This window comes from Athene noctua, chromosome 2, assembly GCF_965140245.1.
Source record: "Athene noctua chromosome 2, bAthNoc1.hap1.1, whole genome shotgun sequence".
NCBI classification, from domain to species: Eukaryota; Metazoa; Chordata; class Aves; order Strigiformes; family Strigidae; genus Athene; species Athene noctua.
Genome location: NC_134038.1, coordinates 30082048 through 30105394, shown reverse-complemented (window position 1 = coordinate 30105394; position 23347 = coordinate 30082048). Strand labels below are relative to the sequence as shown.

The following is a 23347-nucleotide window of genomic DNA, read 5'->3' as shown; positions in this document are numbered from 1 at the left end:
CATGGTAATAACCAGCCTGAAACAATTTTAATTTGAGCCTCAAGCTGTATTAGTATTACTCCCTTGCCTCAGCCTGGCTTGCCATGTGGCTCATGGCCACTTCTTGGTCTTTGGAGGCTCCTGGCCAGCCAGCAAAGAAGCCAGCTAGCTAGTGAGTGACCTTCTGAGAGGAGGCAGTGGGTGGCTGTTTGGGCATTGCTTCGTGCCTCATTGTACGGCTTGCAAAGCCTTGTTGTGCCAGGAGCAAGGAGGTATAGACAGGAATCACCTGGTAAGTACCAAGCTGTCATCAGTCTCTCAGCTCCCAGGATAGGGGAGAAAGTTTTGTAGTCACAGCCTCGTCCCTGTGGCTGCCGACTCACAACTCTCACTGCAGCCACATTTCAGCACAAGGGGTCAATAGAAAAGCCAAGCCGCATGTCTTCAGCTGACACAATATACCAAACGTGCTCAAAGCACTGAACTGAGTGTCAGTGTTGAGATGTGGATAGCAGACAGCTGTTGTAGTTTCTGTTGCTGGTGTTAACCCACCAATCATGCAGCAGTCTTCAGACACCTCATTGCAACATTCCTGAGCTCCAGTTAACTACATATCTAAATATCACCTAGTGTGAGATAAGACTTTCCCTTCCAGCAAAGCTTGCAGACGTGTTGCATATGCTAGTGAATTTAGGGGAAAAAACTTCTTGTGTTGATTACAGAAGCCTAGCCACTTTGAACTGTCAGCTTTGGGGCACCTAAATTTGAAAGGCAGTGGACTTAACAGTTCAGTATGAAAGGCATGGATAGATTTAGCAGTTTTGAGTTTCAACTGAATCAAAATCAGAAAGTCTAAAAAGGCTCTAAATTTGCATTATTGAAATCAGGACCCCTATTTTTATCACCTTTATTCTGTAAGAGGAAATATATGAGTTATTTCCACATCTTAGTAAATATAACCAGAGTATTTTGATTGGAACTTGGACAAACTATAGTTCTGAGGTAAGTTCTGGACACTCACTTTAAAGGCTAATGAAAGCCAAATCTCCTAAGAGACCTTTCACCTACGGGCATGATCGAATATTCACTGTAATTATTAGAAGGTTTTCATAATTCATATACAGATTTGTTAATAAGAGATGAACAGCAGAAAATTTCCAGCAGTCAAAATGTTAAAAACCAAAAGAGACACTAAAAAATCATCTACATTCCTTGAATAGGCTATGTTCTACCGCAGCCCACCATTTTAGCGCAGAAATAATTTTTCAGTATGTATTCACAGATAAAGTCCTGTTTATAATACATTTAAGAAATGCAAAAATGCCATCAAGCTTTGTAACATGCTTTCCCATTCTCCAATCAGTACAGAGCATTCTTGTAAGCAGTGGTTAAATCTTATACTTCCTTTTTGGCTTCCCTTTCATCAATAATAGGTTCATTTTCTGGCTCTGACAGGAGGGAGTTGGATTTGCTGGCTGGCTGTTGTGTAAGCATCAACTATACTGGATCTACACTAGGAGCAAGAAACAGGAAGAAACCAGTTGGTAAAACACAATCATAGTCTGGCAGGAAATCAGTGACTATTTGTCACTCCTTCCAAAGAGGAGGAAAACAGTTGGTGGCAGATATTCAGTACCATCAAGTATCCAGCAGAGAGATTAAATCTCCTTTTCTCCATGCCGGGATACTCAGAATTTTACTTCAATGTGGACCATGGTTACTTGGAGGGTCTGGTCCGAGGGTTCAAAGCTGGGATCTTGACAAGTGCGGACTATGTCAATTTAGCACAGTGTGAGACACTGGAAGGTAAGTCTGCTGATTTATTTTATTTAGGAAGAAATACTGTTGCTTAGACCTTTGAAGAAGGGAAGGTAAAAGACTAAAGTATTGAGAACTTATCTTAAAAGCCAGAGATAACCCTGATATCCTCTGAAAAAACGTTTTCATATTTAAGTTAATAGCTTTCCATAGAAATTACCTTAGGATTGTACAGACTGATTTGCAAAGCAGTCCAGATGATGGGATTTTGTAGTTTACAGATAAGGTTTGGAAATCTCATCCACAGAGTTCCTATGGAGACTGGTAACCTTCTCACAGATTTTAACCACACTATAGAACTGTTCAAGTTTCATATAATTTCAGCTGGATAAAATAGTTCCCAAAATCTTATTAAAAGCTCACTGTCTGGCTCTGCATTTCTGTATAAAAGGCATAATTTTAGTACTTTATCACTTCATGAGTTTTAGGGCAGTGGGGGACATTCTACTTACCAGGAAGAGAAAATTAAACTTCACAAAAATAAAACGAAACTATGCTCAAGCTTTAAAAAAAAAAAAAAAAAAGCAAGCTTTTTTCAAGGTGACTTTGCCACAGTAATAAAGAGAACACACACTAGTTTCCATAACAGATTTCTGTGGTCAAGACTGGTCACAGCCTGATGAAGACAGACTTGTACAAAAAATCATATGACATACCTCTAGACACTTGGCAGGAAAAAAACTTAAGACAAAAACAACCACCCTTCTAAAGGAACATAAAGTTTCTTTCCTTGACTTCAATATAAAAATTATGATTGTACACTGAAATAATTTCTATAACATGGAGCCTATTAGATTAATTTCAAAAAGGAATAAGAAAAAATAATAAGCTTACTCTGTTTTAAGCACTGATTTCTTTGTGTATACAGTAATGCATTTGGGGAAATGAGAAGTGCAGAACCTGATGATTCCCATACACAATGGAGTTCTGAGGCTTTCTGAACTATAAATAAAGTAACAACTTAAGTCTGGGAAGGTAGCTTGCCATTCACCTTGCAGATTAAAATGACTACATTTAAATAGATACATGTAGCTATTTACCTGTCAGCAGGATAAAGTTCCTCTCATAGTTAAAGAAGAGATAGTCAGTACAATGAGTGGGATCTAGGGACTATTCAGCTGTCCAAGTGTATGGACCTACTTCAGCTGATAAGCTGGAGAGCTCTAACAGCTCTTCATTTCATACAATGGCAGTTTAGACATAGAAGACATGTATACACTTACTCTGAGAACTGAAATATATTCCTTATGTCACTGGACAAAATCGACAGTTTCTGTAAACTATTTGTACCAGCAGTTGCGATCTGTGCAACTTAAGGACTTTACAGACATTCTTGATACTGTATTTTATTGTGTAAGTCTTGCTCCATGAATACACAGACTTCAGAAAAAGCTAATAGAGCTTCAAACATCTATAAAAGACAGAAAGGACAGAATGATGGAATTATTAAACCTTGCTCTTACTCCACTTGTCTCTGCAGGGGAGCTCAATAAATGATGTCATCAAAGGCTCCATGAAAAAAAGAAAAACCTTAAATCCTGGTTACTTCTGAATAAGATGAAAATACACAGGTTTAAATATTTTTAAAAACATACAAGAAAAAAGGATTTTCTTCATCCTTCCCAGAAGAATACTCTCTCACGTTAAGCTAAGAATCATTAAGAAAAACTATCTAAAATCACACTACGAGAAAGTTATTTACAACCAGGAAGTGATTTTCAAACATTTCTGAGATACATAGACCTTCAACATTACCAAGAGCATGCAACAGATGGACAGATCACAATAGAGAGAAAAAATCCTTTTCTAAGTAAGATTTATAGTAGAAAGAACAATGACTTATTTTTGAACCTTCTTCTTTCTAATGTTCATTCAATTTTAGAATGCAAATTATTTCAGCAACAGAAGCAGCAGCCTTCATCAACACGCCTACAAGCACATCTCTACCACCCATGATCACTTCCCTTCTTTCTCTATTCAGCTACACCTCTTTCTCCTTCATAACATTTTCTACTTCTTTTAGACAGCTAACAGACTCCCACCAGTTATCTACCAAATGTATGATTTATAATGAAAATATGGGAGGTGTTGCATTTGTACATGTGGCTAAATACACTTCTCTCTCTACACATGTGGGATGCTTTACTGTTGAACTTGCACCATGAGTGTACAGTGCACCAAAACCACACTCTTTACCTTTAAAGTTAAAAAATGGAGCTTTATGTGTACATTTTCTTTTGTTTCCAATTAAAAGATCCAGCATGCGGATTTGTACTGTAGGACTATTGCGCTTGTCCAGTAGTGCCTTCAGTTCATGTCTTCACATTAAAATCTAATAAATACACCACATTCTGCATTCTGTGGCACAGTACCACACCACAAAAACTGTCCTAAGTTAAAAATGTTATAAATATGCTAAAACAAACAAGCAGAAACAAAATCAAAACCACCCTAAGTAACCTATAAATAGAATCAAAAAGATCATTTAATTTCAAAGTGGTTTTGATATCTCTAGAGGGGAAACCATAATGTCAGTACAGAAGAACCACAAGAAAAGCTGTAGGTTAGTGCTTTACCTCTGCTTGATATTCATAAAGTAAAACAGTGAGAGGGAAGGAAAACAAGAGCATGCTAATTGATTTATGATAGCACTGTGTCCTCTCAGTTCAGGGCCACACAGAGAGCAGAAGTCTTCAGCTTGACTGAGACATCCCTTTGGGCTTGTTTAAATTACTATCATTTCCATGGAGCTACCATGTGGGCTGCAACACTGGCTGAATCCCCTGCAACATGGCATGCTACTAGTTTGGCTCTATGTCATCATCTGTTTCAGGGGAACGGGATTCCCAGAGGAACCCTGCTGACAGTCTTTGAAGTAGAATATGGGGAGAGGGGGGGCAGTTTAAATTCAGTGCTTTATTCTTTCCTTACTTCCCTGTGTGATGAAAAGACTACTGCTCTCTAGAAGGGAGACTAGGTCACAGAAGGACAAGCAGCCCAACTCTGCTCCCACCATCACTGAAATAAGTTCACTTAACTTGCCAGAGCCAGGACACACCAGCAGGCAGACACTGAAATAACAGTGTAACTGAAAACTGGGCGTAGTTGGCTATTAAAGTGAGGAGTCAGACAAGACACCATGATGAGATATGCTGAGAGACCAGGTTAACACTTCCTTCAAGTTCTTGCAATGCCCCTTTCTGAGCAGCATCATTCCTGTCTTAACATCTTAAACTAGCCTCCCCCTGTGCATTAATTCCATTTAGACATACTGTTAATTGTGTTTGTTTGCTGTTCAGTTGTAAATATTTAGTCATACATTTCCTACATATAATTTTTCTGCATATAATTGTAATGCGGAAATACACAGTACAGATGGATGTCAATAATACTGACAGCTGAAATACAGGAATTTTCTCTCTTAGGGATCTTGTGGACACGCTGAAAAACCCAGGGTCTTGTGTAGGCCTCCAAGAGTGCCTAAGAAAAGGAGCAGCTACCATCACTAAAAAGTTTTGGTGAACAGGAAGGCTCCTGTAATGCTCTGCCATCTACTCCTGCCAGGTCATCAGGTCATGTTACCACTAGAAGTCTCTGACTGTGTTAGTCCCCGGGTCTTATTTATGACAACAGCAATCAGAAGACTATAATTTAAGACCAGCAGAGAAGTTTCTGAGCTTCACTGAACTCTGTCATGATGTGAACTCTGATTATGACATTTCTGATTTATATTATATGGCCTTGAGCTTGTGGATGATGATTTTCTCAGTTGTTTTGGCCAAGACCATGAGATAGTGTAGAATATTGTTTTTTTACATGAAGTATGCATGCTGGAATTTATTAAATCAGTTAGAAGAAATACTTCTATAAAGGAGGCTGTGGAACTAACAGGGTCGTAAATCCAATATTCCTGGGCATATATTTCCTCCATAGCTTTTGAGAGCCAGATAGGGCTGGTTAATGTGTTATAGCTAATATTTTTCATGCCTTACATTAGCACAGGGTTTCTGAAGCCACTCAATCAATCAGAGAAGTGAGGAAGGTAAAGCAGTCTTGTCAAACTACTTCCAATCATCATTTTTGGTTTCTGCTCATCTCATGATGATAAATACATTTCACAGTGGTCAATACTTGGGGCTGATATTTGGGTTTTACAGTCTGCTTCAGGTACTAAACCCTGCAAAACCACTGTGCTTGAAATGCATTTACAAAGTGTGACTCTAAGTAGGTATCAGTAGTTCATCTGAAAAGGAATTGAGGAAAGCTGGAATTCAGCTTTCTGCATATAACAAGGTAGTATTATCTAATCCCACCATATGCCAAGTATTTTTACCTTCTTTGCAATGAAAAAGTATAAAAAAAAAAAAAAAAAAAAAAGTAAAAATTATAAGTTTTCACAGGAACGTAGATCTGATGAAAATATTACTGCTTTTTAAAAAAGTTTGTCTTACATATTTAGACTAATTTCTGGGCATAATTCTGCATTCAATGAATCTCTTAATCTTGCTTGCCTTTCTCTCTTTCTTGAATTAAGTGATTCTTTCTTTTCATACTTGGATTCTCTTTCTTCTTTCTACATGGAAGCGTCTACTGAAACTATGACTATTTCCTAGTATCCGGCTCTGATCATTGAAAGACCAATTACCTCTGCTTCTTTTGTCATGATCACCTATATCATTTTAAGAAGCAATTAGTTTACACTGGCAGCATAAATTCAGCTTGTTGCAGGAAGATATAGAGAAATGCTAACAGTTTCAGAGTGCTGGCTGAGTAAGGCTGTCATATCCAAGAATGCATTGATGTGAATTGATATGGATTTCATGGATGGACCATTCAGTGGATAAGGCTGGATGGTTGCATCCAAAGAATAGTGGTCAATGGCTCAATGTCCAAAAGGAGATCAGTGACAAGTGGTGTCCCTCAGGGGTCTGTACTGGGACCAGTACTGTCTAATATCTTTATCAACAACATCGGGGTGGGATCGAGTGAACCCCCAGCACATTTACAGATGACACCAAGCTGAGTGGTGTGGTTGACATGCCTGAAGGATGGGATGCCATCCAGAGGGATCTGGGCAAGCTCGAGAAGTGGGTCCATGTGAACCTCATGCGGTTCAACAAGGCCAAGTACAGGGTCCTGCACATGGGTCAGGGCAACCCCCAGTATCAATACACACTGAGGGATTAACTGACTGAGAGCAGCACTGCAGAGAAGGATAAGAAGGCTGGTGGATGAAAAGCTGGACATGAGCTGACAATGTGCGACTGCAGCCCAGAAAGCCAATCATATCTTGGGCTGCATAAAAAGAAGCGTGGCCAAGCAGGTCAAGGGATGTGATACTCCCCCTCTACTTTGCTCTGGTGAGAGCCTACCTGGAGTGCTGCATACAGTTCTGGAGTCCTCAGTACAGGAAAGACATGGATCTGTTGGAGTGGGTCCAGAGGAGGGTCACAGAAATGATCAGAGGGATGGAACACCTCTCCTGTGAGGAAAGACTGAGAGAGTTGGGGATGTTGGAGAAGAGAATGCTTCAGGGAGACCTTATTGAGGCCTTTCAGTACTTAAAGGGACCTTACAAGAAAGATGGGGACAGACTTTTTAATAGGACCTATTGCAATAGAACAAGGGGTTATGGTTTTAAATTAAAGGAGAGTATATTCAGACTAGATATAAGGAAGACATTTTTTACAATGAGGATGGTGAAACACTGGAACAGGTTGTCCAGAGAGGTTGGAAATATTCAGGGTCAGGTTGGATAGGACTCTGAGCTACCTGATCTAGTTGAAGATGTCTCTGCTCATTGCAGAGGGGTTGGACTAGGTGAGCTTTAAAGGTCCCTTCCACCTCAAACCATTCTATGATTCTATGATTCTGTAATTGCTAAAATGAGCTTGAATGGCAGCCAACCTGCATAGAAAACTTTGAGAGTTGTATCTGTCTCAGTAAGCTAGAGTCCTAGACGTGGAAGTTTGAATTTACAGTGTACTAGTTCCTTTGCTTTAAGTCTCATTGTAGGCAAACTTTTTGCATAGTAAGAAAGTATAAACATCAGGAAATAGGAAAGAGTAGCTGCTATACTGATAAATGCACACCTTACTAACTGCATATTGACTTCTCGTACAGGTACAGCCTTATTTCAGTCAGTAGGAATGTTGTTGTTCTTTTCTCTAAATATCACTTCAGATTTTATCTGGAAATCAAATCATTATGAATGCCCAAACCATATAACATTATCCCAATCTATAATTTATAATAGTTTTAATATAGGATTTGAACATAATTATGCAATATAGCAGAGCCTTTTCTAAAAGGAAACGTTAAACTGCTTTGAACAATAAGAAATGATTCAAATTCTTTCTCTTGCTTCATGGCAAAATGGCTAGCAGAGGAAATTTGTCCAATTAATTCTTTGATGTTACAAAAGCTTCTTTCAACTTTGTTGTCTAACCAACCCATTTTCCTCAGTTACCAGGGTTGGGAGCTCAGACAGAATATGTCACGATAACCCAAGTTTCTGGAACAGCTTCTTAGGATCTGGTAGTTGCAGCCATAAATCAGACAAAGCCAAACCAGAAATGCTAAGAGAGTGTAACTCTGCCCTTTCAAGTGCTCCACTGCAGAAGCCATTTGGAGCCCAGAATCTGAGCCAGGCAAGATGTGCTCTCTCCTCTTCTTCAGACAGCCTGATAACATAGGATTACAGTCTTACCTGAGATTTATATGTTTCATATGAAGATTTAAGATCTTAGCAAAGTTAAAGGATGATTCCTATTGATGCATAACAGTCCATAGGAGTGCAGGAGACAAAGAAACTGAAGTATTATAATGGTGCAAACTGGTGAAATCAAAACATTGAACAAACCTCATTGAGAGGAGTCAAAGGACAGCAGTAATTAACACTGTGCCAGGTGTGGCTGGAAATGAAAGCTGCTGGTGAAACTTCTGAAAAAGCACAAATTATTTGTGCTTTTCTGTGGCATGCAGTAAGTCTTACTGGTAGGCAGTACAAATTTGCATTAATTATTCATTCACTCTGTATTAAATCTGTGCCAAAAACTTTTTAATAGAGTATGATCAGATGCTTAATATGAAAATAGAAATTAACATTTGAAATATTTTTTATTTGGCTTGTGAAGAAAATAAGTACAGTTTATTCTCATGATCATCTCTGAATCTAATTCCAGATCTGAAGTTACATCTACAGACTACAGACTATGGCAACTTCTTGGCAAATGAAACTGGCCCTCTCACTATTTCCACCATCGATGATAAACTGAAAGCAAAACTACTCACAGAATTTCATTACTTTAGAAACCATGCTTTTGAACCACTTGCCACTTTTCTGAATTTTATCACGTAAGTAATGTTACCACATAGCTTACCACACAGACTCAACAAAAAAGCACTTACAAGTTAAAACAGTCAGAACACATTGTACTGGAATTTCTATTAAGCTTCAAAAATAGCAAAATTACTTTGATACTGCAACATTTACATACTTTATTAATATGAGTTCTGAAATGTATATAGATGAAGAGCTGTTGTCTTTGCAAATAATTTCAAAGAACACAAGTAGATTTTTTCTGTGTACAGTGGCAAAAGAAGTGGTAGAGACTGAGAAAAATGGTTATAATTTTCAAATATCATGGTTATAATTTTCAAATTAAGTCAGAGAACTTGCAAAATTTAAGTTTAAGGGGATGACTCATGCAAGATTAGCAATTTCATGCTGTACAGGGCAATGAGTTAATTCCTAGGTATGTGGCAAGTTCGAGATTTTTTTAAAGGGGGTAAGACAACACATCATACCCCTACCATACTTTTTATACCATTTGAACATTAAAACCAGAAGAACTTTATGTTACATATTGCAAGATACTTACATCCAAGTAGCTTTTTTAAAAAGCACAAGTACTGTGTGATGCCAGATGATGAGAAAGTTCTGATCTCAATATAATCATAAACAGATAAAACTGTAAATTAATTACTTAATTTTAAGAACAGCTATCTGCTTTATAACAGTATAACAATATGGATTATTGAAATGTCATCAGGATATCTTATCTAACTATTTATTCCCCTTGATCTTATCTTTTTAATATATTATAACAAGAACACTAGACTGCTCAGCTTACTTTCAAGGAGTATTTTTTTCATAACAGCAAAATAAAGTGGTGGTTTTTTGGTTTTGTTTTTTTTTGGTCAAGTGTAGCAGACCAGTTTTAGGCTAATATATCAACAGGATCTTAAAGACTGACATGTAGGCATACAATGTTTACATTTTGCTTCAGGGAAATGAAAGTGAAAATATGAAAATTATGGCAACGCATTTCTCACACTGATTGACATGCATGTGTACATGTGTATGCACAAACTCTGCACACTGTTGTTTTTCTAATAATGGAGACAATATTTTAAGATATTTAATACACAATTATTAACTCATTGAACTACATTTCACCAAATCCTCGAGCCCCCTCACAGATTTTGTGTGAGATCATATTAATTCCTATATGTCTCTGTGTTCTGACGGAACAACACAAGCTGAAGACTGGCATCTTTGTTACAAACGTCCCAAAGGAATAGCTTTCCCATTTCCAAGTCACTAACAAAACTCTTATCAGCCTTTATGCCTGTAAAACTAGTAAGAAGCTGATAGAAAACTTCTACTGAAAAGAAAACGTTTAGCGATAAAGAAGAAATCTGTGAGAACCTGCTCTTAGTTTCCTCACAGAAGGATTTTTAAAGCTGAGAAGAAAGCCCTAAGACTTGTCCATCTGCATGAACTTTGCAGTTTTAGTGCCGAGATTCCCATGCATTTCTTCTCTTCTAGATAGTCTATACGAAATTATAATAAAATTACTAACTAGAGAAGCTTTTAGCTCAGGTGATTTATGTTTTGGTACCACTCATTGTTACGTGTTATAGTGAATCTACATTTCACAGCTGTTATGTTTATTACACTCACGTTTCAGTTTCCCCTTCTTTAAAAGTGTCTCTTTTCCAAACAAGTCATGTGGTTTAAAACTTGTATTGTGTTACCTACTTGCTATTTAAAAACTTCTGTTTGTTTTTGATGAGACATAGATACTGAGTGAACGTACAAACTTGCAAGTACTGTAGTCGTTTCTGACTTTAGTATTGTTACTAATTTTAAAAAATCTTGGGTTTGTATTTTTTCAAAGGAAAATTCATTATAAAGATAAATTTCTTTTACTTTTTCTTTCAAATATAGATACAGCTATATGATTGACAACGTAATTCTTTTAATAACTGGCACATTACATCAGCGGCCCATAGCTGAACTTGTTCCCAAGTGCCACCCACTGGGGAGCTTTGAGCAAATGGAAGCAGTCAGCATTGCCTCAAACCCCACTGAGCTGTTCAATGCAATTCTGGTTGACACACCATTAGGTAGGAACACTAAATTATTTCTTTGTTTCTTGAAACTACTCATCCTGTATTCTTTAGAATACCTCAGAGGGAATAGCATGTTTTCCACTGGATATACTGTGTTTTCGTAACGCAAAACATGAAGTGTAGATCAAGTGCTTCTGAAGTGGTGTTCAGGCCATTTTCTAGTAACATTTATTAACAGCTTCTATATTAACCTTGGGTAGGAGACCCAAAGAAAACATGTTACTCAACAAGTGCAATGATATCTTTTATACACAAAGTACCCACCAGTTTAGAACATCTAGATTTGTATTTCAATACCTGCATCTGTAATTAAAAAAAGTAATATGAAATCTTGCCTATTCCTCACTCAAGAAAAAAACAGTTACTAATAAATGTTAGATGTTGTGGTAGAACCTAGATTCCCTCTTGGGATTTGGACATGATTCAAACACAAAGAAAATCCCTATTTTGAAGAACTAAATCTAAAAGCAAAACAGTATGAAGGCTGGGAATGTCACATTCTGAAATGTGGATGAAACTCTGCTCAATGTGCTACAGCAGCCAGCACAAACAAAAACTAACAAGCTGTGGGACAGTGTTGGGAAGGCTACTGAGAATAAAATGGAACTGGATGGATTTGAACATATATCAAACTACTGTGTGCCCTCATCTTGAGTACTGTGAGTGGTTGTGGGTTCTGCTTCTCAAGCAGGCGTGGTGGATTGGCTCCAGACAGAAACCAAACCCCACCCAGCCACTTGCCCAACCCTGCCTCCAGCACAATGCGGGGAGAACAGTGAGAAAAAGGCGCTCGTAGGCTGAGATCACCTATGAAGTACTGTTGCAGGCAAAACAGACTCAACTTGGGGAAAATTAACTTGATTTATTGTTAATACATATATAATTAATTACTGGCCCAGGCATTAGGAAACAAACAGAAAAGAAAGAAACATTTACACGCTTAGAGAAAATGCATTTTCTCCTGCCTTTGCCACTCCTTCGCTCCAGGCTCCTCTTCTTTGCCCTTTTGTTATCACCGCATGTTACACTCAGTCCCTTTGGAGAGGCAATGAGTGGCTCAGGGAGTGGGGGGAGTTTACATGGAGGTTACTCTCTGTGGCTCCTTCCTCCACACGCTTACCGTCGGCTCCAGTGTGGGCTCTCCACCAGCTGCAGCTCCTGTCGGGAGTATCTGCTCCAGCGCAGGTCCTCCACAGGCAGCAGGCAGCACCTGCTCCAGAGCCATGGAGCAACTTCCTCCTCCTTCTCTGACCTTGGTGCTCTCTCTGCTCTTTCTCAAAATTTTTTCCCTCTTCCTCTCTACATCCTGCATTTTTTGCCCTTTCTTAAATATATTTTCCCAGAGGCACCACCTGGTTGGCAGAGATGCTCAGCTGTGCCCTGCAGTGGGTCCACTGGAGCCGGCTGGAAAGGGCATGGGGCAGCCCCCGCCTCCCCTCACGGAGGCCCTGCAGCCCCCACTGCCAGCACCTGGGCACCAACACCCCGTGCAGAGAAATCAGAGAATATACAGAGCAGGACAGCTAAAATGAACAAGGGGATAGCGCTGCCATGTGTGGACAGACTAAAAAGGCTCCACTCTGGAGAGCACAAGGCTGAAGAGAGAGATGGGCAATGTTTACCAAGTCCTGAGGGCAGCAGTTTGTCCACAGTGAGCTACGAAGTGTTGCTTCCCAAATCATTTAGAAGGCCAAATCCCAGTACAAAACTAGTTTTTAAACAGGTAAAACAAAACACCGTTTTTACACAGCTGGTAGTAAATATCTGGAATTTTTTTTGCTAAACAAGTTTGTAAAAGCAGAGAGTAGTATCAGATCTTTAAAAAGATGGGACAAATTCATGGGCTCTACAATACTAAAGGGAACTGTCAGAGCTACGGTCTCTAATGTTCTTCATGCAAAATCTTGATGCTGGATGAGTAGGAAGGGAGAGCACTACAAAACACTGCTAGGCTCACATACCCTCTGTAAGTACCATCTCTCACTGCTGCTTTCTGAGACAACACTCTGTCATGCAGCACTGGCCTGCCTCACTGGCATAGCTTGGGAATAGTGAGGGATTGGCATACTTTTGTCAGTTATGAATACAGTATTTTTAAGCAGTCCAGCTGCACAAATGAACTTCATCCTCTCCCTCCCTGTTCAAAAACTTGGTCTTGAGCCAGTTCTGCAGAGGACCTGGAAGCACAAATGGTCAAGGTCAAAGCTTGTGCCCCTTACTAGTTCCAACCTGTTGCCTTTCCCCCTTTACAGACATACCCAAAGAGGAAGAGGGAAAACAGGAAGGAGGTTTCTCCATAAAAATGGTGGTATACCTGCATGATTTAAGACAAAAATGATCTTTCATGTTCCTCACTAGAAAATCTCCCTAATGCTCAAACCATATACTCAGAGAAGATTAGGGCTTTTATTAGCATTTCCCATCTGATTCTCTCTGAAGATGTGGACTCTGGCTGCAGCACTGATTGATTCCCCTCACAGCAGATTCTCATTAAAAAGGAGACAGTAGGAGGATAAGGGGAAAATCAAGAGGATTTCTCTTCCTCTCTGTTATATCACTCTTTCTTGTTCAACAGAAACCTCAGATCCTTCCTCACAGACTGGTAAATAGCAATAGATAAGAGATGCATATTATCAGCATGTAGATTTATACTGCAATATAATAAACTCTGCTTTCAGCTGCTTTCTTTCAAGACTGCTTGTCTGAAAATGACCTGGATGAAACGAACATTGAAATCATGCGCAACAAACTGTATAAGGCAAGTTCTTGCAACATAATGATAATACTTGGGGTTTTTCAAAGTGTGTCAGAAAAGGAGGTCAGCATCATTAACCCTTTTTTATGGATGGGGAAACAGAAGCATGGTGAGATAAAGCAAGCTGTCTAAGGTCACCTGGCTGATTACAAGTTTAGGAATCAGATCCAGCTCCTTTCATTTCTATTCCACTGTTTGGAAGGTTTTCAAATTTTAGGTCTGCATCCAAATTCTAATTTAATATCTCATTAATGAAAATGCTTTTGCTGTCATGCTAATATCCAGATCCAATTGTTTATGAATACCTCTGTTATCCACCAAATGCCACAGAACTCTTAGTTCCTAAGTGAGCCTACACAGGCTTTTGGGTTTTTGTCTAGCATTTTTTTTTATTTGTAAAAGGTAGATGTGATTTGAAAAGGTCTAATTGCTTTGAGTCTAGCTAACATTTTTTTTCTTAAGGGTTTTGTATAATTTTCTTCTTTAGCATATACATTTAGGATATGTATCTAATGTACTTGCATTTTCAAAGTACTTTACTGACCTGTGTGCTAATATTTGTACTCTTAGGATGGTCTCTTTAAAAGCTATACATATTTTATCCTGTTAATTGTTCCTCTGACATATTCTCTCCAAATTCTTTGTTATCTTTCTTTCACAGTGGCTGCCCCAGACTGCAGGAAGTGTTGTTACAGTGATCTGATTGCACTAGGTGGAAAGAAAAAAATTATTCTGTTTGTCTTACAGATGATATTTATAAATTCCCAAGGCAATATTTGATTCTTAATTATTCTGCTACTTCATCTCATTCAAAACAACATCAGCCAAAACAACATGCTCGAATATCTCAATTCTTTCACAGTACTACTAAACTAGACACTCTTTTTCCATTTGATAACATATAGATTTGATTCTTATACCCTGTGTGGATGTCCATATATTTATACTTATTAAATCTGGGGTTTTGTTTTCTCTTCTCACTCTTCAGTATCAGGGGGATCATTCTGCAAACACTCCTAAATTATTAATAGATCCTTTCTCTGCTTCAGCTGTCAGTGCGATCAATTATGTTTCAGCTCTACTATCAGATAGCACTGTACAGAACCTAACACATAATCCCATGCAGCAGATCTCCCTTGAGATGTCTCTACTTAAAATTCACTTAATTGCATAGTTAATGACAGCTTCTTTTAACAAGATTGTGTGAAGTTGTACCAAATGCATTTTGATAACATAAATGTTTCCTAAACCAGTATTTTGGGGGATGGAGAGGCAGGGGGAACAGCATCTCTGAGATATTTAGCATCCTTCCTCCACAGGTATTTTGAAATGGGTGTGAAGGCCAGAATCCTTAACAGACTAGAGGGCTCTGCCGACCCGTATTACGGAAGCTTTGTTTGCTGTTCTGTCCTAATCCAGGGTTTAGGGTAGAGCAGTAGGGATTAGTTTGTGTATCCTCATAGTGCTGGCCCAACAGACGTGGCATATTCCCAAAGCCCCTCCTCCACACTATAAATGCAGTTTCCTTCAGCCATCTGCTTATTATGCAGTGGAAGCTCAATGGAGCTCAACAACTTCCTTCTTTAGAGAGCAAAGAAAACACAGTATTTGTTCTACAACAATTTCTGAAAACATTTGAACCTATATTGTAATAGTAAGACATTTGCATTTAATATTTCAACTTTCAATCCAGGAAAGTAATTAAGCACATGAATTTAAATTCATAGGCAGGATTATCAAAGTGGATGAAAGTATTTAAAAGTGAGGTTCATGACTAAGTACTGTGCTAGTTCAGGCCTTAAGTAGCATTTAAAATATTTCTCTTCTTCTTTCATGTAGTCTTATCTTGAGGCATTTTATAAATTTTGTGAAAAACAAGGTGGGACTACAGCAGAAATAATGAGACCTATTCTGGAGGTAAGGAAAATTCAGTCTTTGTACATGAAAGTACTCCACAATGTTTTCATAATTAGGTTACTTTGTTTTTCCCACTCCTTCTCTCTCCATTTGCAAAGTTATCTGTCACATGTTTGCTTCTCCTTTGAATAATAACTGTTTTTCTAAGATATAATGAAGACTTTATTCTAAGATGACTTTTACCTCTTGACTAGAGAAGCAGCTAGTCCATTACCAGGGAGAAGTTAGCCTCAGTTAATATTTTTCTATAACAGAGATCAGAACAGAATAAATGGTTCGCTAATCTCAAACTGTTTCCCCTTAGCATTTTTCTGTATTATGTAGGAAAAAAAAAAAAAAGGATTATTCTTACACCTTGTAGCTCAAATCAAATTTGGGATAGCTAAGTTGTGGTATTATTGTATATTTACTAATTAATGATCTTTAAGCTTCATGGCACTATTATATTCATTTGTTCTCCTATTAAAATTAACGTTTGAAGTTAGAGTTGAGTGACCTTTGGAAATAGTGACATACAGAAAAGTCCACCATTCCATGTTTTATTTTTGTCTCAACTCAGAAGAGTTTAATATTTATTTTTTCCATGACATACATGCAAAATTCCTAATGTCCTCCTGTCTACTACTTACAGCACAATGAATTGTATTTTTGTATCTGTTATGGTAATAAAAGATGCAGAAATTCCTAAAATTGAGTTCTCAGCATTCAGCTCCATTTTTTTTTTTTTTCCACATGGTTTATCACAATTCTTTGCAGAATTTGAGAGCCAGATCACCCATTTGCTCCAGGAGTCTTTTTTCTGGATAAGCAAAGCTTACACCCTGGAAACTGAACAGAATTCACTGAGCTCTGATGACATCACACTAAAAGTTTGCATTATAGGAGAGAGATAATAACCCTGGGAGTTCAACCCTGAAAGAAGAATGAGCCTAAATTACATCTTAAGAAACAATGTCCTAAAAGGGAATGCAATTTCATATTTTATTTAACCAGGCTATAATGTTTCAGTTTATCTTTTAAAGAAAATATTCTTCATCAGGTTAAATTGACCAGAAATTAGGTATTATGATTATTCTTTTCTCAAAAATAAAAACAAGAGATTGGCTGGCAGAGGTAAAGACACTTCCCACAGATTTTTCAGGAAGTTCATTTTTAGCTAGAAATTCATGCTGAAAGTAGATTATTTACAACATTAGTTTAAGCATGTTGGAAAATTCTTTTTTTATACCAGTGGTAACAGTTTGGTCTATGATAAGTTTCTTTAAAATCCATATCTAATGTCAATCAGCTAGAAGGATAAACTTTTCTATAGATTTCCTTTTCTGTACTATTTTAATAATCTAAAGACACACATAGAGCAGATTGCGAATGGTTGAATTCACAAAAAGCCAAAGTTTAACTATTGAAAAGAATACTTGCTATTTATTCTGTAATCTTATATGTAAGACTACCAACCTGACCCTATCAGAATGAGGCTGAGGTATTTAGCTACCTAACTCCTTGACCACCAGCCACGGTGCCAACCTTCCACATTAAAAGTACTGATGGTCTCCCTTACACCATGGACAACAAACATTGCATGTTTAACTCTGCATCTGTCAAGAAACTGCAGGACCGCACTGCAGCTAGTGCTGTGCCTGTCATTAGCACCCCACACTAATTCTCAAGTAGCAGACATGCTGCTGGAGTTTCCCATATGGAAACAAAAGCACTTAGAAAATGTCATCCCGTGACTCCACCTCTACCTGCCGCAATCGAATGGCTCAAGTCACAAAGTAACTGCCTCATGGCCTTACTCACTATGTAAAACCTCACATGCCAATAACTTGATGAATTGAGAGATCTGTAGGTATTGGATCAATCCTGCAAATTTTCTCAAACTGGGAGCTACCAGTCAGCCCCAAACCTGACATAATTAGTTGCAATTGCATCTGAGCATGCTGTTTTCTCAATAAAATATTACAAATCCAACAGCTAGATTCTACATGGCTTTAACAAGTTAAAAAACTAAAGCATTTGTTCTTCCAAAACAGTTTCACTAGGGCTGATATGCCTCTTCATGTCAATAAGGTAAGTGAAATTTGGTCCTGTTATTCATTAGCTAGAAATCTTTTCAAGCACACTTATTTTCTTCTCATTATTTCTCTATTGTTTACTCATTTTCCTTATTCTGAAGTAGGTGCCAGAGGGCAGCTGGTTCCCTGTTACAGTGTGTTCCAGTACACACAAGTAGGATCTAAGAATATGTGCATAACTGCTAAAGTTGTAGAACTATGTTGCAACTGCAGTCTGCTCATTCAACATAAAAGAGTACCTTTCTGCTTAAAACAGTTCAAAAATTCACAGCATAAGAAATCTGGCAAGCTGCCTAAAATGTGCATATACCATATATGCTTCACTTGGAAGATTTTCCTGCAATTATCAAGGATTCTGTTCTTACAACATGAAAGTAATAAAAAAATTAAAACATAGTCAAATTAGATCTCAAGCAAGAAGGATATATTTAAATCAGGCAGAAGTGAGTAAATTATTTTTATTTACCATTTTATTTACCAATTTTTATTACAATTTAGAATTCATTCTGTAAGAATGGCAAGTGAAAATTTGCCTTGTATAAAAGAACAACCTGAGACCTAAACATTAGAATGACTTTTAGTCTACTGCTGCAGGGAAAACACAGATATTACAGGCATCTAAACCTGGCAGAAGAAATGTAGCCTTTGATTCTATGAGTTAAAAATTAACTGTTACTTGAAACACTTGAAAACTTTAACTTGCCAAGTAAACAGCCCCCTCCACTTTATTATCATTTTAAATATGTGCATTCAGAAACTTTTTTTCCCAGAATTTCCATTCAAACTTTACTCTCAACAGCACTCTAAGTTACCTCAGAACAGTACTATTTATTCTTGGATGCTTCCTGTATTATTATTATTATTTATAAGAGTATTATTTCATAACTTCAGAAGTGTGTGTGAGGAGACTTTTTGTTGTCAACATCTGGGTAACTAATAACTAGGGAAATGATGAAGTAACGGAGATGATATTTTCAGTACAAAAACCACAGAATAAAAGCTGTGCTTGCAAAACACTGTTTGATTTTCTAGTTAAAATTTAAAAATATTTGCAAATAAGGATTTACAATTTTTAAAATAAGGTATGTTTCTAATGCTCTGAAGCTAACTTAGTTTTAAAGATTCCATAGTTTAGCTTACCAGAAAAAAATCATATGCCCACTTTAGTTGGGAATGATATCTCTAATAATACCTCTTTATTCTTTGTTTTCCATATTAAGTTTGAGGCAGACAGACGTGCCTTCATCATCACCATTAATTCATTTGGCACTGAGCTGAGTAAAGATGACCGAGAGAAGCTGTATCCAACCTGTGGAAAACTGTATCCAGAAGGCTTACATCTGTTGGCCAATGCAGATGACTACGAGCAAGTGAAGTGTGTTGCAGATTACTATACAGTATGTAATCTAATTTCTTAAAACAAAAAGCCAAAATAAAAATACTTAACATCTCTTGATGTCATCAAAATTTTAAATTCAAATAAATTAAAAGCATTTTTGAGAGAGAAAAAAAATCAGTGAAGATACAAAAGATCCCATATAGATGTATACAGAATCAAAGGCCTTTGACATGAAAACATAAGATATATTATTACCTTAGTGTGATACAAACTTCCTCGTACAGTAGTGTTTAAATAAGACCAAATCACACACATTCTAGTAAACAAAGCCCTCCCTACTTCATTTGCCCTCCCCAAATTGAGTTTCACTTCACAGCTGCTGCCTCCAAAATTTTAGAGCAAAAGCACGTCATTTTAAAATGAGATGACCAAACAATTCATGTCACAGATGAGTGCAGACCTGATTTATTGCTAGTGTACTGCAAAAATGTCCTTCTGAAAAGTTTTCTTTAAATCACTGACTGAACCAAAGAAGTAGATAAAGTTAATATTGATGCAACTAGTGCTGTTACTAAAGATGAATCAATCTGCAACACTTGCTCTCTGAATTAACTGTGGTACTCTGACTACCTATAATGTTTAGGCAGGTACACAGTTCAAAATGATGTCTGGTCTGCTGCTTTTTCCACAGAAGAAACTAAGCTGGAGATGCACATCTGTTCCTGTGCGTAAGCAGAATGTCAGGCATGTGTCACCATGTCAATGTGGTACAGAGCAAGACTATTCATGTGGTGTTGGGATATTTAGATGAATTTGGGAACCATTGTACTAGACCTATACTACACTGCTACTTTACAGGAAAAAAACAAAACAAATACACAGAGAATCAAATTACACAGAAATGTAACAAGTAAGAAATTAAGTCAAATATATCTGCACGGAATAGTCCTGGATGACATTCAGACTAATGGATTTAGATACAATATTAACACAGATAAAGCAAATCCAGCTGACTACTGGAAATAAAATGAGCAGCAGCAGCCATGTGAGGATCAGAGTTCAGGGTTTTGGCTTCATTTACATCTCTGGCTCTGATGGGTACTATTTGTACAAGAAGTTCAGTGCTCTTTGTCCAAAGGAGTGAAAGGTCATGTGTCATTCTACAATAAGTCTCTTTTAGTGCCTTCAGTAATTTACTTAAGTTGTAGGAAATGACTGTAAGAAATACAAGAACAAATGTGATTTTTCTTTCTTTTGCTGACTATATGCTTTTAATTTTTGATTTATGTAGAACTGTAATCTACACATGAGTTCTTCTGTACAGAAAGATTACTTAACATAGATTAATCAATAAAGTAATAATGTAAGGTATCTGTGCTGCAGAGAATGCAAAAGTACCTTATTTCCATTGGGTGGTTGTCTATGCTTTTAGGAATACAAGGCTGTGTTTGAAGGTGTAGGGAGTGGCACTGGAGAAAAGACACTGGAAGATGCATTTTTTGAACATGAGGTAAGAGCTTCTAACCTTAAAATATCAAAATGAAAGTTACCCACCTGGAATAACATATAAAACAAGAATGAGGTACTAGGCTTTTGATTCTACTATACTGCATCATTCAGCTTTGTATTCAAAATCACAGTATTTCTATGGCTGTCCACATTTGGCTGAATCAGAATAGAAGGTTTTACCTTTTTAAATAAAATAAATCCCAGGACATTCTGCTGAAGACTAGTTACAGAACTGTCAATCGTGATAGCCTATCCAAAAGCCATCTCATATAAACCACTTCATGAAATTTCTTTTGGACAGTCTACTAAAGAAGGTATTTCACCACTGTCCTTTACTTACCTGTAATGTTGCTGTAATCTATTACCAAAATCAATCCACAGATGACATTTCAATTATATTTATACTCAAGAGACTCCTAAATATAGTCATGGTTGCAAAGTTACACAGAAATCTTGATCATAAAAGCTACCATATAAAAACACATTTGCCTTCTTTAATATTTTATCATAACACTTATTTAATCTTTTCCACAGGTAAAGCTGAATGTGCTTGCATTCAACAACCAGTTTCATTTTGGAGTATTTTATGCCTATGTAAAGTTAAAGGAACAAGAATGCAGGAATATTGTATGGATTGCTGAGTGCATTTCTCAGAGACACAGAACCAAAATTAACAACTACATTCCGATATTCTAAATATGAGAACTTATAATCCTACAGTGCCTGAAAAGAAGCATTATTTCATACAAAAGAAGAAAAATATTTCAAAAGTTAACTCTTATCAGATATTTTAAATTGTATTAATGAACCTCCTTATATACAGCAGTGTAAGAAAAAGCAATGCAATTAGAGATACGAGTACTTTATAAGGAACTATTAATAGGCTTATTCATAGTTTTTGTTGGTAGATTTGTTCCCTACTGTGCTCATTTTAATTTAATTGATCAATAAAAACTCCCTGCAAGGTCTTACATACATATTATTTCTCTTTTGTGGAACCAAGCTTTATTTCAATGACATTTGAAATGCTCTCTAATGACTTAATTTTGATTTAATCGTTTTCCCAAGGGGCCAGCTAAGCCACTACTTCTATCTTGCACTTACGGTCTTCTTCATGGCATACAAGATTGCATGAAGGACTTAATACACAAACAAGAGAGAAACTTTAGGGTTGCTCTGAGATTCCCCTTAAGGAATCCCAAGCACTTCCCGGACCTTTCTAACTGTGACACCTTTCTGCAGTTAAATGTAAATAAGTAACTTCATTTTCATGAAAATGTTTTCACTTATTCCTCTATGGTCACATGAGCAGCACTGCGAGTGTCAAACAACCGGTGTCTGATCTACTCCACAGCAATTCAAATATTTCCTCTGAGCACACCAAAGACACTGTCTTCATGTATGCACTAGGGAAGATTATGAAACATGAATGAAAATACCAGCCAAGTCTGTATCAGTTTTACATCAGACACAAACAACACCAGCTCTGAGCTATTTGAGGACCTGGCTAATATCAGTAACTAAAAATAGAGCGAACAGTTAAAGCCAGATTGTAGTAGGACAAGATTAATTCTGCTGCAGAAAAAGGAAGTATTTTGAAAGCCTTATCAACATTCTGCCTTCCTACTCAATTCAAAACATTTGCCCTTTTATCTTTGAAACTGACCATTCCATGATTTTCTGCATGACTCCTTAGTTTCAGGCTGCACAACAGCAAATCTCAATCTTCAGCTGACTATGCCTTCAGTAATATGATACAAAAATAAAACCCATTTCCTGCCGAGTAGACAGAAAAATAAAATATATCTGATGTCAGCACCTCAGACTTATGGAAAACATTCAGGCATCATGGCTTTAAGAACTGAAATATATCTCTCTCTATAATATATACATGTGCACATGCACATATATAAAAAATAGAAAACTTTACCATCTTTATAGCTAAAATGACACTTCTTAAGTTGGAAACATAACCAAAGGTTTGTATCCCAGAACAATCCATGCTGATTTAATAGAGATTTTTAATATTTTGCTTTATTGTGAACCACAGAGAACCTTACATTATTACGTAAAAAAATACTTTCACAGAGTTTCCTTTAGAAATATTATAGTAAGAATTTAGGAAAAAAAATGCTGTAAAGAATTAAGAGTATAAGAAAATACAAATATTATTTCTATATTGAGGCTTCTTTGTTTAGTAGATCTAGTAATTCAGATGAAAAAAAAAAAAAAGAAACAAAACTGTAAGATCTGTGGACTGCAATTTCATTTTGGCATGTGTAGTTGCTTCCTCGCACTGCTTTATTATCTTGCATTTCTTAATTTGTATTTCCCAGTCCTAACTGTGACCAGTGCTTTCCAGTTCACACCTATATTGCAAACTATATTGCAAGCTATACCACAAACTTTTTCACAAAGTGCAATGAAGAAAGTAATAGGGCTACATTCTCTCAAATTTGCATTTTTCTGTATTTTTTAGTAATTGCATTAAAAAAAATTGTTGTGAGCAGAATAACAAAGTTAACTGGTCTGGGA

General features: G+C 37.1%; 1 protein-coding gene across 1 annotated transcript; it reads left to right on the top strand.

Moving 5' to 3' along the window:
• Positions 1–1471: 1471 nt before the first annotated feature.
• On the top strand, positions 1472–21771 carry ATP6V0D2 (ATPase H+ transporting V0 subunit d2). Its single transcript, XM_074897644.1, has 8 exons — positions 1472–1785; positions 8982–9153; positions 11033–11211; positions 13896–13975; positions 15812–15889; positions 19185–19361; positions 20736–20813; positions 21347–21771. The coding sequence occupies exons 1-8, from the start codon at positions 1656–1658 to the stop codon at positions 21506–21508; spliced, it is 1056 nt and encodes a 351-aa protein (XP_074753745.1). The 5' UTR covers positions 1472–1655; the 3' UTR covers positions 21509–21771.
• The last annotated feature ends 1576 nt before the right edge of the window (positions 21772–23347 follow it).

Coding starts and splice junctions, on each gene's coding strand:
- ATP6V0D2 (XM_074897644.1), top strand. CDS start 1,656: ATGCCGGGATACTCAGAATTTTACTTCAATGTGGACCATGGTTACTTG. Junction 9,154..11,032: donor ACTTTTCTGAATTTTATCAC/GTAAGTAATGTT, acceptor TTTCAAATATAG/ATACAGCTATATGATTGACA. Junction 11,212..13,895: donor TCTGGTTGACACACCATTAG/GTAGGAACACTA, acceptor CTCTGCTTTCAG/CTGCTTTCTTTCAAGACTGC.